The sequence below is a fragment of the Callospermophilus lateralis genome, chromosome 7, assembly GCF_048772815.1.
Source record: "Callospermophilus lateralis isolate mCalLat2 chromosome 7, mCalLat2.hap1, whole genome shotgun sequence".
Taxonomy (NCBI): Eukaryota; Metazoa; Chordata; class Mammalia; order Rodentia; family Sciuridae; genus Callospermophilus; species Callospermophilus lateralis.
Genome location: NC_135311.1, coordinates 63,314,251 through 63,328,890, shown reverse-complemented (window position 1 = coordinate 63,328,890; position 14,640 = coordinate 63,314,251). Strand labels below are relative to the sequence as shown.

The window sequence follows — 14,640 nt, the reverse complement described above, 5'->3', positions numbered from 1 at the left end:
GGGAATGATTGTTGGAACAACTGCAACCTATGTGTCACTTTTTCTTTCCATGCTCCATATGTCCCACTCCCATTTTTATTTCCTTCTCCCCCTTCCCTCTTTGTTCTTCCCTGAGTTTGCAGGCACCCATGGGCATTGCTTAACCCTGCTGGTGGCAGACAGGTTCCTGACCCCTGAGGGGGGACAGTGTGCATGCAGCCACCATCGAAGTGGCTTTCCACCACAGCTGAGCCCACTGATATATGGAAGAGCGGCCCACCTCTTCACCCCTGACCCTGGCCTGTCTTCATTAATTAGAGTACATTGATTTATTTATAAGCATCAGGTCTTGTCAGAAAAAAAAATTCTGCCCTGGGTAGCTCAACAGAGGGGTTCTTCTGGCACTAAAGACATTCTAGCAGCTAAAGAATTCCAATAATCTCCGCCTGTTCTTATCATTACAGGGTGGTGGACATATGTGAACCAATTATCTAACAATTTATAACATTTCTCTGATGTGTTTATTACTGAAACCATTTCCTAATAGCCTTTTTTGATTAGTTGTGCTTTTCCATCTGCCCCAGTCATCTGAAATAATAAAATGGCTCATGCACTCTAACAATTCTGAGATGTGTTTTTCCCTTTTGCTTTTGTTTCGAATCTAGGTGAATTTCTCTGTAGGATCCTAAAGGGGGGAATGAGTGTAAGCATCCCTTTTTATTAGACTCCACTAGTAGTGCCATTAAATGTAGTTTGTCTTTTAACACTCTGAGAATTTTCTTTGGTTATGTGGCATAATTCCATTTCCTTTTGCAACTAGGAAGTCAGCCCTTGTGAATAAATCAGCTTTATGCTTTACTCTCTTTCCTTCTTAGGGTTGAGAATCATGGCTGCAGGAAAATTTGCAAGCCTTCCCAGAAACATGCCAGTGAATCACCAGTTCCCCCTCGCCTCCTCCATGGACCTTCTGAGCAGCAAGTCCCCTCTCGCTGAGCATCGCACTGATGCCTATCAAGACGTGTCTATACATGGCACCCTTCCACGGAAGAAAAAGGGCCCTCCACCCATCAGATCCTGTGACAGCATCAGTCTCATGGGCACCCTTCCCCACTCCAAATCCCCACGGCAGAGCTCGCCTCTGACCCAGGATGCCATCCAGGAAAATCTGCTGCATGATTGGAAAAGCGAAAAATTCACCTTCAGGTAACGTCTCTAATTTCATGGGTAAAAATTAATAAACAGCTTTCTAAAAGTTATTTTATTAGGGAAAATGCCAAATAGATACTGCGTTAAGTAAATAACTAACTCCCATGGAGCCCTCACCCTGCTTCAGCAGTTAGAAACATATAACTAGTCCTGTTTTGTCTGTTTCCACCTATTTTCTCTCCTCTGTTGGTGGTGGTGGTATTATTATTATTATTATCACTATTATTACCATTATTATTTTGTGGTTCTGGAGATGGAACACAGGGCCTCACACATGGTAGGCAAGAGAGCTACTACTAAGCTATATACTCAGCCCCTCTTTAAATTTTATTTTGAGACAGGAGTTTGCTAAGTTGAATAGGCTGGCTTTGAAGTTGTGATCCTCCTGCCTCAGGCTCCCAAATAGCTGTCCTCTGGTATTCTTTTGAAACAAATCTCATTTACAGATATACTTATTTTATCTGTGAATATTTTGGTATATGTGTTTCAAAGATAAGGACTCTTATTTATAAAGTGTATATAACCACAATGTTAAAAAGGAACTATTGCGTCTAAAAAAATAACTATTTCTTAATATCATCTGATAATTGAGAGTATTTTAAACCTAACTTTCTATATCATTAGTCCCTTAAAAGAAAGCATACTTTTTTAATCAAATTATCAGATTCTGAACTACATCCATTCAATTTTTGAGGGGTGGAGGTACTGGGGATTGAATGCAAGGGCATTCTACCACTGAGCCACACCCCCCCCCCCTTTTTTTTTTAATTTTGAGACAGGCTCCTGCTAAATTGCCCAGGCTGGGCTTGAACTTGTGATCCTTCTGCCTCAGCCTCCCAAGTATCGACTGCACCTGCTACATCCATTCAATTCTACAGAGATGCCAGGGTGTCTATAAATTAGGACCTGTATCTCCTAACGTGTAGTTGTCAGCATGTTGAAATAAAATTTTGTGTGGAGGTAGCATCAAGTCAGCTTCAGAATACTGTAGAACAAGAAATGATTTCTCCTTGCCCATGCCAGGGATCTGAGTAAATAAGCCTTATAGTAATAAATGCTGCTTCTCTGGGTTTGTACCAAGCCCTGGCTGTGATTGGTTTCTGCTTGTTGGAGCTAGTTTGAAAACTCCGCACTCCTTTTCCTGTTGAAGAAGATCAGCAACTTGTGATGCTATCAGTAAAGAATGGGGTTGGTTCTTCTGTCATCTCTCCTTTTGTCCAGCCTTGTAGCAAAGAAAGCCGCTTTGATCTTGGCTTATTTTTTGGATCAATATCTACATATTGGATTAATTAGAGTACATTGTGCTCTAATTAATTGTACTCACCTGTATTAATCAGAGTACGTTGGTTTTATATGCCCCAAGGTTTCACCAGAAAAATTCCACCTAATCCCTCTGTCTAAAGCAAAGAGCTGATCCAACATTGTAGAAATCCTAGCAGGCAGATTATTACAGTAATCTGCTTTTGCCCTTTCTTGGAGTAGGAAAAAATATGTGAACTGTTAGTACAATCGTGCATCTGAAGCAGGGATTTCTCAGAGCTTGTATTGCAGTGAGAATATAGATCATAGATTCAAATAAATAAATAAGAAAACTGAGGTTTGTAGTAAATGCTATGGAAGAAATCAGTGAACATCCTGCAGATTTATTGGGCATGAGATTTGTTGTTGTTGTTATTGTTTTGTTTTGGTGAAGTGAACAGGTCTCTGAGATGGTGATTAAGCTAAGACTTGCATAATGAAAGAAGGCAACCAGGAGCCTTGCAGGCTGTTCCAGGGATAAGAAAATCCAGGGCAAAGCACCGAAGAGGGGAACAAATGGTGGCATGTTTGAAAACCCCCAAAGAAAGGTGTGGCTGTAATTGGAGTGTAGCAAGTTGAGGGGAGAATAGTATAGATATTGGTAGAAAGCTAGACAAGAGGTCAGAATTGGCTTTAGTTTCATAATTGCAGTCAGATAAAAAGCAAATAACTGGAAGTCCAGATATTCTCTGTAGATAGCACTAAAGAACCCAGAAATATCTCTGCTGCCATATCAGAAGATTTCGCAGGATATCCTGGGGGTTAGAGAGCCCTGGACATGCTCTGCAAAATGTAGGTGGGTGACTTCCCAGCTCAGAGAGCTAGCGGACAACAGTTTGGGGATGAAATAGGTAAATACAGAGGTGCACAGTTATACAGCTTCTGTTAATATCACATCATTGGTGCTCAGTAGGCAAGATGAAGAAAGTAAGCAGCAAAGACAACTTTTGGCCTGCCCCAAACCAGCACCAATGCCAGGCCACACAATGCAGAGCCAGAACCCTGGCTGTTTGTTGCATGGACCACTTTGTATTTATTAACCTAAACTCCTAATTGAGCTAAATAGCTGTCATGTACCAGGCACAGACAGTTCACAACTCACTCCCTGAAGCTCTGAGGTCCCTCCCGGCTAGGTGCCCACTCTCTAAGGGGGAAATCACACAGAGGCAGGCCACTGTGGGGGAAGTGACAATGGAGTCACCCTTCCTATCTTGAGGAAGTTCTTCGTAAACACCCAAGGTCCAAGCTGCCAACGTGCCAAGAGTTCAAAGCTTTTTGCTTTAAAAGCTGACTTGGACAGAGGTCAGATCTCTGGAAGAGATCTTACAGGAGAGCGAGCAGCACACAAGTCCCGAGTTTGAAGTCCAGGCAGTGGAGTCTTAACAAGTATTACTAGCTTAGGGTTTGTTTTTGATTCAGAGATATGTTAATCCAGATTCACATCTTTTTTATGCTTAACTTAAAAATATCTTATTGTTTAAGATGCATACAGGAAGTAACAAAGTCATATTCTTCAAAATCTATGCTGAGTGAGAAGCTAAAAGTAACAAAGTCATATTCTTCAAAATCTATGCTGAGTGATCCTTTGTGTCAAAGGATCACAAAGTCCTACCCCCATGGTCTTATTTTAAGTATATTTATTTTCCTAACCTGTTTTTTTTTTTTTTTTTTAAATCTCCCAGGCCCTCCTGACTTTAAGGAGTTCAAAGTACCTTATACTCCTTTTGTTCATGTTTTGTGGTACTGGGGATTGAACACAAGTGCTCCACAACTGAGCTATGTCCCCAGCATTACATCTTTTATTAAGAGACATGGTCTTACGAAGCCTCAACCTCCTGCTTCAACCTCCAGACTAGCTAGGATTACGGGTGTGTACCACTAAACCCACCTTTTCCTGTCTTTCCACGCCCCCCCCCCCCGCCCTTTAAATATCCCTAATAAAATTGTAAGATGCCTCAGTTCCTTTTTGGAATAGCTATTATACAAAAAAAAAAAAAAAAAAAAAGCTTTTGTATGTGAAAAGCTAGAGACAAACAACATGAATGAGAACTCAAGGCTCTGGAGAGAGGTTTTGCCTAAGGTGTCACAACCAAAATTCAGTGAAAGAGAAATAGAACATTTATAACTAATTCAACCCTCATAGCTTAAAGGAGCTGGGGGAACACCAGCTACCCCATGTTCCAGCTCACATAATACTCTTCTCTTTTCATAGTAAATTCAAGGTTTAATTTCAATAGACACTGACTTTCCAGGTGTCAAATATGAAGACCTTCCATTTCATCATTTTTAGTGTTGGCATGATCATGGCGGGGTCATCTTGGACAACCCAGACCCCTCTTTTCACTACACTCAGAAGGAAACCATCCAGACAAGAACCTCTTTGTCTTTGAGTCTCCCTTTATCCACATTTTTTTTTTCAAGGTTTCAGTTACCTTGAATCAATTGCTATCTGAATCTATTAAATGGAAAATTCCAGAAATAACTCATAAGTTTTAAATTATGCCCATTCTGATTAGCATGAAGAAAATTTGCTACATTCTGCTCCATCCCACTTGGGACACAAATCATCTCTTTATCCAGGGTATACATGCTATATATATTATCTACCTGTTAGTACTTAGTAGCTACCTTGACTGTCATAGTATGGTAGGGCTTGTGTTCAAGTAGCCTTTACTTTTCTTTTTTCTTTCTTTTGGAGTGGGGGTACCAGGGATTGAACTCAGAGTCCCTCAATCACTGAGGCACATCCCCAGTCCTATTTTGTATTTTATTTAGAGACAATGTCTCACTGAGTTGCTTAACAAACCTTGCTTTTCCTAAGGCTGGCTCTGAACTCAGCATTCTCCTGCCTCAGCCTCCCAAGCCACTGGGATTACAGGTATGCGCCACCACACCTAGCTAACTATTTTCTTAATGGCCCCAAAGTGCAAGAGTAGCAATGATGGCAATTCAGATATGCCAAAGAGAAGTAGTGAAGTGCTTCTTTTAAGTGAAAAAATAAAAGTTTTTGACTTAATAAGGAAAGAAATATGCCAAGGTTTCAAATATATTGAGTATATTATTGTACTTATTTTATTATGTTAATCTCAGTCTAATTTACAAATTAAACTTATCATATGTATATATAGGGGAAAAAAAAACAGTATTCAAAGTGTTTTGTACTATCTGTGTTTTTAGGTATCCATGGGGGCATAAGGGCTTGACAACAGTATTCTGACTTGTTGCAAGTTTGCTATTTTCCAAACAACTGTGTGTAGCTTATTAATCATTAAAAAAAAAAATCACCTTTATTATTGCATGTGAATTAAACATACAGTCTGTTGAGAGGCCCCAGGCAAAGCAGAAGAAGCTACCCTTTGACCTGAAAGTTTGCATTAAGTTGTCATCCACATGTGTCATATCCTCCCAAATTTTTAGTATCTCTTCCATTTTGTGGTTTAAATTTTTCTTTTCCTCCCCGCTCCCTTCTTTTTCTCTCTTTTTATTTTTTTAGGATTGGAGCTTGAATTCAGGGCCTCACAATTCTAGGCAAGCACTCTATCACTGAACTACATCCCAGCCTCTTTATCAAAAATTAATTTAAAAAAATATTTTTATTAGTTGTTGATGGACTTTTATTTTATTTATTTATATGTGATGCTGAGAATCAAACCCATGGGGCTGGGGTTGTGGCTCAGTGGTAGAGCACTCGCCTGGCATGTGTGAGGCCCTGGGTTCGATCCTCAGCACCACCTAAAAATAAATAAATAAAATACAGATATTGTGCCCAACTACAACTAAAAAATAAATAAATATTAAAAAAAAAGAATCAAACACAGTGCCTCACACATGCTAGGCAAGTGCTCTACCACTGAGCCACAACCACAGCCCCTCAAAAATTAATTTTGAGACGGGGTCTTGCTAAGTTGCTGAGGCTGGTCTGAAACTTGCAATAGATCCCCTGCCTCAGTCTCTCAACTGGGATTACAGGCATGTGCCACGGTGTCTGGCTTAGTTTTAAAACCTCTTATAGGTATGTTCATAAGTTATCTTCTTTGAACATCAGTAACCTTGTGTAATACATGGTGGATTTCATCATCATTATCATTTATAGTTGGCAAAATGGGTTCAGGGGCTGTTGAGGTACCCAAGATCAGACCTTGGTGGATGACTGAGGTAGGATCAGAACCCAGAGACTAAGATAGGGCCTTCCCCAGATGCTGTGCTTCACGACTTCCCAAGAATATTAGTGCCAGTTGGGCATCCTCTGAGCTATTTTCTTGCAGGCAAGAGGTCCATCTTCTGTCTGAACTCAGCACCTCAGACACCCACTTTGGGGAGAACGGAGTCTTGGTTGCCAGGAGTCAGGCAGAAGCCAGTCTCTTTCAGAGACTGTATCTCTTGGCTTTCTTGTTGTCTTGGCTGCCCTTGGATGTACTTGTGGTTTTGAAAGGTGGCCAAAGCCAGAAGCCAGGGAGCTCTTAAACCTGCTGCTTGATGTCACAGAAGGAGCCTTTGTTAAAAGCAGAGCCAGGTTTGTCCGAGAGGCCTGCCGACAGGATTTCCTCCTGACATTATCGTTGTTCGACTGCTGTCCCTTTGATTCATTTATCTTCAAGGATGGATTTGTATTTGAATCTGGGCCTTTCCTTGGGCTGAGAGGGGACCGGTTCCTGTTGGGATGTCTGTGTTGCCCGGATGGTTGACAGATCAGCGCTTGGAGACTGTTCAGGTCCTTTTCCTGCCTGTGGGTATGTGGAGGCATGCATTCCTGGGAACAGCTGCGAGGGCCTAATTCCTCTGCCTCTTGTGTTGTGGGAGCATGTGTCGGGACAATGTGGTGTTTCATTAGTTTGCATGAGGGGAGCTGACTGACTAGTCACAAGTGTTGTAACTGACAGTGGCCAGAAAGTCTGCAGAATTATCCCTAGTGAAAATCCGGTGCACTTTCCCAGGCAGTAAGTAAACCACTGTGTCTCAGCGTCAGATCTTTAAAGTTGAAGCCAAGGTGTAAGGCACAGGATGTATGCCTGGCTTTTCTCTAAAACCCTGATTTAAAGACCTGACTCCAGGCTGTGCCAGCGCTCTCATCTTGAAAAACTGTTTCAGTTGTTTCTGTTTAGAACCACCACGCTTCATCACTTCTGTTTCTCCTTAACAAAGCAAGATGTTGCCCCAGACATGAAAATAAACCAGTCTTTCACTCAAAGTTCATCAGAAGGATCAATAATATGAATGTCCACATGCAAACATCTGTAGTTTATTTATATGTGGTCATGTCTGCTGTCTGCAGATTGCAAGCTTTTCATGTGCAGAGGAAATACTTAAGAGTTTTAAAACATCTATTTAACAGAAGAATAGATTCTGTTTAACAGAAAGTGTACTTATTGGGTTAACAGGGTGATGATGACTTTTTAATATCTCCAAGTTCAAGAGGATCTCTAGAAATTCGTGTAGTCCGTGGTTGAATTTTTATTGTTTAAATTGCAAGTTGAGTTGGCTGACATTTTCAAATGCCCCTTGGTGTTTGAATGCAGCTGTTGTAGATGGGTCAGTGAATTCCTAAGAATGGTATAGTCCTGGCCCTGATGGCCTCTGGTGTCCTGAGGCCAGGAGCAGCTGGGTCAGAGGTGAACTCAGCCCCTGCATCATGTGCTGCTTCTGGCTGGAAGGTGCCCAGAGAATGGAGACTTCCTGCAGGTCTCCAGCTGTCTGATGGTAGTCCCAAATCCTGTACTGACAAGGATGATTTGAACTGAAAGCTGGGATCTGCACATTCTCAGCTGTTATCTGGGGAAAACTAGAGGATTTTAAAAAAACTGATTACAAACCACAACCAAAAATGCTGTTGGAGAATTACACAATGCAATCCTTGTTGAGTTCAACATCTCCTCCCCCAGGACAGACCTGATTTAACTCATTTTGCGGGGGGGGGGGGGGGGGGCTCCCTCCTGCCATTTGGGAAGGGGGAGATTTTTAGACTTCTGAGGTGGTCAGACCCTTCAGTGTATATGTTGAAGAACATTGTAAACAGAAGAAGCTATGTAGTTATAAATTATTACTCATGTTCTTGTCACATGTGGATCTGGGAGCCACCTTATCCCAGCCAGGAGACACAAACTAGAGAAGTCCTAGTCGTTATTGCTGATTGAAAAGAGACCATCATGAAGGGTCATGATGGGCCATCATGAAGGGTCCAGACTGGGTGACCAGACCAGCCTGAGCCACATAGCCAAAACACCCTCAGGTCACAGTTAGGATTGATGCAGAATGTCCAGCTTTCTCTTCTTAGAGGTCCCCAAAAATAAGAATGGATGTTCTTATTTAGAGGATTGTGCTGCTATTTACAAGTAATAGAGGTCTGAGAAATCTTCTGTAATCGCCCCAGATTTTATGCAGCCTGGACTATCTGTAGTTGTAGATTTACCTGCAAATACAAGATCAAAGGTAGCATGACTTCTGCAGAGGGGAGAAAACCCGTGAAACAGGTAATTCAGAGGTCTCAGTTCAGACCACTGTTTCTGCCACTTATAAAGTGTCATGACTAGAGCAAATTCTAAACTATAAAATGGAGTTGAAATAACTCCCTTGAGAAGTTTTAGTGACCATCACTAACTATGATGGTCTCACTGAAAGTCAGTGCTCTGTCTTTCATTACCTGAACCTGATTCGCCTCCTGGGAGTCTGCATTGAACAGGCATGTGCCTGCTCTTAGCTCCTAGGAGATCACCAGCCATTTATTGCTCTGCTACTTAAGTCTGCTTGGACCCCTAACCCTGAAGGTCAGTGAAGCCTTTGCTGGGATTTGATGCAGCTGTGACTATCAAAGAAAGCTGCTATTGACCTTGATGCTGATTCTAGCAGCTAGACCTGGTAGCTTTGTGACCTTGGGTACATTATTTTACCTGTTTGAATCCCCATGTCCTCCAAGGCTCAAAGGATCAGATACAATCACAGGTAAAGATGCCTCCCCCAGAAGCTGGCGTGGAGGAGGGGCTCAGACTGATTGGTTTCCTTCCTTCCTTCCTCCTGGGAGGCAGAAACTGGGAGGCTCCTAATCCTCCTTTGTAACCTGAGATCACGTTCAATGCCTGCAGCTTCCACAGCAAGAAAAGTTTCCCACATGTTGATGGAATCTGGCTGGAATCCCTTTATCTGGGTCTGCCCTAAAGCAATGCGTCTTGGCCAACACTCACAGTGTATGGGTATAAGAACCGCACAGGGGCATGGGGTGCCTCAATATCATCACATCATTGTATTAATACGCAGAACAGAGCCTCTCTGTCTTCAATGGACTGGTCCCTGCCTGATATTCTTGCACTTAATCTCAGTGTCTTTGCTCTTCATTCTTTGATGCATTTTTATTAAGTTTACCATATTTTACTGCATAATGGTTGCCACCGGATTCATGTATATTCATGAGTATTCTGTGCATCCTAATCTTGTACTAAAAAACAGTTTAATAATAAATGATTTTTAAGTAATACCAGCATGATTTTTTAAAAAAGCTTCACATAATGGTTGTGCCTTACTTTTGGGGGGAAGGTATACTGGGGTTTGAACCCAGGGGTGCTTTACCACTGAGCCACATCCCCTACCCTTCTTATTTTTTATTTTGAAACAGGGTCTTGCTAAATTGCTGAAGGTCTTACTAAACTGCTGAGGTTGGCTTCAAACTTTGTGATTCTCCTGCCTCCATCTCCCAAGTTGCTGGGAGTATAAGTGTGTTCCACCACACCTGGACACCCCACTCTTTCGCAAAAAAGCGGGGGACACCTAAAATCTGTGATGATTATGTGGTGAAATGCAGTATTTTGTGCTAGGCATTATGCTTGATACCAGGTACCCAGTGGAGAGTGAAATAGATATGGCCCCTGTCCCTAGAAAGCTCCCAGTTTAGGGGGCCCTGGGACAATTGCATCAATCAGTACCTAAGTACAAAATGAAGAAACGTGAGGAAGAGGCTATCAGAGGACCCTGGCTTATTTGGATTAGTGGAGGGAGGGTCTCTCTGAGGGAGAGGACATTTGAAGATTTAATATACAAAGAGAAAATAAAACATTTCAATAACAGTTATATGTTTCTACATATTGACATAATATCTTTGAAATAGTAGATTAAATAAAATATATTATTAAATTAACTTCACCTATTTCTTTATTTAATTGGCTACCAGAAAATTTAAAATTATCTATGAGGCTCATGTCATCCTTGTGTTGGATGTACTAGTCTAGGCCTTGGTAAGCAATTTAGATTTTCTATGTAGGTTAAAGGAAATCTCTAAAGGGTTTTAAGCAAGAGGTGGCATGATTAGATTGAGGTTTTAGAAAACTGGTCTGTCTATGTAGGACTGGCTGATGGGGAAGAGGGTCTGGAGGGGGCACAGGGAACAGATTGGAGGGTGGCAGAGAAGACAAAGTAGGTGGATTCAAGATATGTTTTGCAGGTAGAGTTGACCAAATGTACTGAGGGTTGGAGAAAATTAGGTGTGGCTCTGGCAGCTGGGCATAGGGGGTGGGGCCCCTGAGATGGGGAGATTGGGAGAGTAACAAGGCTTTATTAGTTTGGTTGGTTGCTTTTCCTTGGGGGAGGGGGTGATGGCAAATTGCTGAGGATGAAGACTTCTGTGTGGAGTGGGGCAAGTCTGAGATGCACGTGTGTCTCAGTGGAGGTCCGGATCAGACAGGCAGTTGGCATGAGGTGCCTGGAGCTCTGGAAAGAGATCTGGTCTAAAAAGTAAAAGTTGGGAATCTACATAGAAATTAAATGAAAGCCAGGCAAATGGATGCTGTCACCAAGGGAAACCTCAGTAAAGAGAAAGGAGGAGACCCTGGGATCTGGTCCTGAAGAATTCCAGCTTGGTCCATTCCAGGATCAGCAGAGGAGGCTGAGGAGTTTGGGAACAGAAAGGAAGCAGGATCTGGATAAGGCTGATATTCAGAGGAAGTGAGAGAGTGTGTGTGTGTGTGTGTGTGTGTGTGTGTACACATTTGTTTGAGACAGGGTCTACTATGTTGCCCAGGCAGGCCTTGAACTCCTGTGTTCAACTAATTTTCCCACTTTAGCCTCCTGAGTAGCTGGGACTACAGGTGCACACCATGGTGTCCCACTGGAAGTTTATTTTTTAGGATGATAGACAAAATTCAGTAGGAAAAGATCTAATTTTTTAAGCTTATAATAAAACAAAGCACAGTTTTTCCTTCTTTCATAAACAAACACTTTTTAGTTGATTAAAGTAGACATTTCCCAGGCCAGCCATCAGCATGATCGTTATACTTCTCTAACGGTGCCAGCCATTCCTGACGTCTTTGCAGACAGAGGAGGTACATGGACATGTGCGGTTGGCAATGAGCTTTTGCTTGAGGGGTAGGTAATAGCTGCTTTTCCAAGGTTTAGGTGGGCAGCCACCTCGAAGATGGGTGTCTGCCCTCGTAGGCAGATTAAGGGCATGCGTTCTTTTATCTGGTTGGCTAAAGCCCTTCCTCTGAGAGGCCTTGAGAATATAACCCAAGAACTGAGCACTTTGATTCTGCCTTTGAATAGTTGAGAAGAAACCTTTACACACACTCTCTTTTGGAAGGGGGTGGGGAAAAGTTGGGGGCAGGGTGGCTGGGGCTGGTGGGAGTGGAGGAAGGGTAGATAGATACCAGCCAAACAAAGCATCTACTTTTATCAAAAGTGCTGTGTTTGGGCTTAGACAGCCTGAAGCCCGATGATTCCCTGATGCCAGAACCTCTGTGCCTGCCAAGAGACATACTGGCCTTGATACAATTTTTCTTGTTTTTACCCAATTCAATTTGACGGACTGCTGCCAAGTTAAGATTTCAACAGTGGCCTTTAGCTTAATGCTGTCACTAGACTTCTGCTGAGCACAGGTTAACCCATGACTGGGTTGTTTTTGTCAATCAGTACCGCTTTGTATCAGTCTTGATTCCTGGGTAGACTCATCGGAGTGTAACCTGCAAGAGATATTTAAATGGTGCTGTTTTAACATGATTAGGCAGTTTCCTTAATTGCTGCTCTCTTACTGTTGTTGCTCATGAGCATGTCAGGGAGGCACTGCTGTATTTTCAGGTGAGATAGAGACTGACTCATAGAAGAGAAAGAAGCAGGAGTTTTACAAGTAACCAGGTGTCAGAATCTCTGCTTGCCTCAGGAGGGAAGTGTGTCCTCATCTTTAGCCTACTTTGTACAGTAAGAAGGGATATTCCTAAAGATTACTCCCATGGCCTCAGGCTCCAAAAGAGAAATGCAATGCAGGACAACCAAAACCAAACTTTGACCCTAGTTTCAAAGGAGGAAGAGGCCTGTGACCTTTTAGGTAGCTTTTCAGTTGAAGGATATTCATGAAAGATCACTTCCAGCCTGGACCTACTCATTTAAAAGGTCCCCCAATGTGGTGTGATGAGCCAGGGCCACTTGATATATTCATTCACTAGTAATGTGGAGCACCAACTGTGTGCCAGGATTTGTTCCACATGCTAGAGATTTAGGTAGAGGGGCCTGGTCTTTCTTTAAAGAGTTCATGGTTCTTGGAGAAAGTGATGTCCATTTTGAACCATCTGACCTTACCAGCACTTAGTCTCTCTATTTTTGCTACTGACCTAACTTCCCAACCACAGGCTAGCCCTTTATACCCCTCCACGAATTTGATAAGCAGCTCTGCTCTTCTTGACCTCTGACCTTAACATCTTTACAGGTATCATGATCCTTTTTGTCCTCCACTTGGTGATTGGAGGTGGTACCTTCTAGACAACCCTTCCCTCAGGGCCTGCCTCCTCTGTACCACCACTTCCTCTATGCTGTCCCGACCTTGGACCCAGACCCAGAAAGGGTCAGGTCATGCAACCAAGGACCACATCAGAGGGTGGCTCTGGACTGTAAAAGAAACAGTGCAGAGTGAGCAGAGGATTGCAAAAATGCCAAGGGTAACAAAAAGGGCTTTCAGAAGATATGTTTGGAACAATAAGACCAAAGAGAGGAGGATGTGAGGGAACCCGACTGCTGGGCTTCTGTTCGGCTTGCATTTTTTCCTGTTCAGAAGTCAAAAAATGACTTCTCTGATTGGAAAGGGTAGGACAAATGTGAAGGAAGAATTGCTGGCCTGGAATAGATGAGGCTATGATAAGAGTCATGAATGCCACCAAATAAAATGAAGCCCCAGAGCCCAGGAAGACTGACGGGGCATGAGGCTGAGGCCATGAAGCCAGCACTGTCATCTTGGGGTAATAGTGGCACAACAACAAAGAGCTACAGGGAAAATGCAGGTGGTTAAGTATTTAAAATACTTAAGGAGGTGGGTAGATTAGATTAGTCTGCACAATGATAGGCTTGACATTGATTTCAGAAAATATTCTAAAACAGGTTATTAGGACGATGACTTTGGAATTACTTGGTAAAGGAGGCAGCCACCGTTAGTAGCTAGCAGGGCTTTGCTAAAAGCAGGTCACGTCTGATTAGCTTTTCTTCCTGGGCTTAAGTGGTTGAAATCTTAGAGGTATATGTGTGAATGTCAATCATTGGTGATGTATGTCCTTGGGATGAGAGAGAGTCAGGCTCCAGCACAGCATGTGAAGTGTGCTAGAGGCTGTGTCCTTATCCCCATTACAGTCAATTTCAAAAAATCATTTAGACAAATTTAAAAATCCTATATAATTTTTTAGAAAATCATTTAGACAATAACACTGGAATAGAGATCAAGTGGGCAGATGATATGAATCTTAGACGGGTAACTAATATGTTAGAATGACTGATGTGAGGTACAAAAAGACTTAGTGGTATTTTGAAACAAAACACCAAATTTATGTTTATTATTATTTTGAAATTTATTCCTTCTCTATTTCTCATTTTATTAATTTTTTGCAATGGTGGGAATTGAACCCAGGTCCTCACTTATGCTAGGTAAGTGCTCTACAATGAGCTACATCCTCAGCCCAACACAACAACTTTAAATGGGCAAAGCTTTATAGGGAGAGACAAAGACTTGCACTGAAGTCCAAAAACATTAATTACAAAGTGAAAATATGGAGTTTGGTTTAGGAACCACGCATGAAAAAAAATATTCCAGGATTTGGATAGATGCAGCCTCAGAATGAGTCAGCAGCGTGCTACTACCATTATCAAAGAAGATAATGTGATTGTAGTAGCATTAATTGAAGTTTAATATTTAGATGAAGG

The 14,640-nt window shown here is 42.2% G+C and overlaps 1 protein-coding gene across 1 annotated transcript in view; it reads left to right on the top strand.

The window, feature by feature from the left end:
- Window positions 1–14,640, top strand: part of Bcar3 (BCAR3 adaptor protein, NSP family member) — a 114,123-nt gene that overhangs the window by 5,819 nt on the left and 93,664 nt on the right. The window contains exon 2 of the mRNA XM_076863485.1: window positions 855–1,182. Coding sequence (XP_076719600.1) covers window positions 866–1,182 — 317 coding nt within the window. The 5' untranslated portion in view covers window positions 855–865. The remainder of the gene's footprint in view (window positions 1–854; window positions 1,183–14,640) is intronic.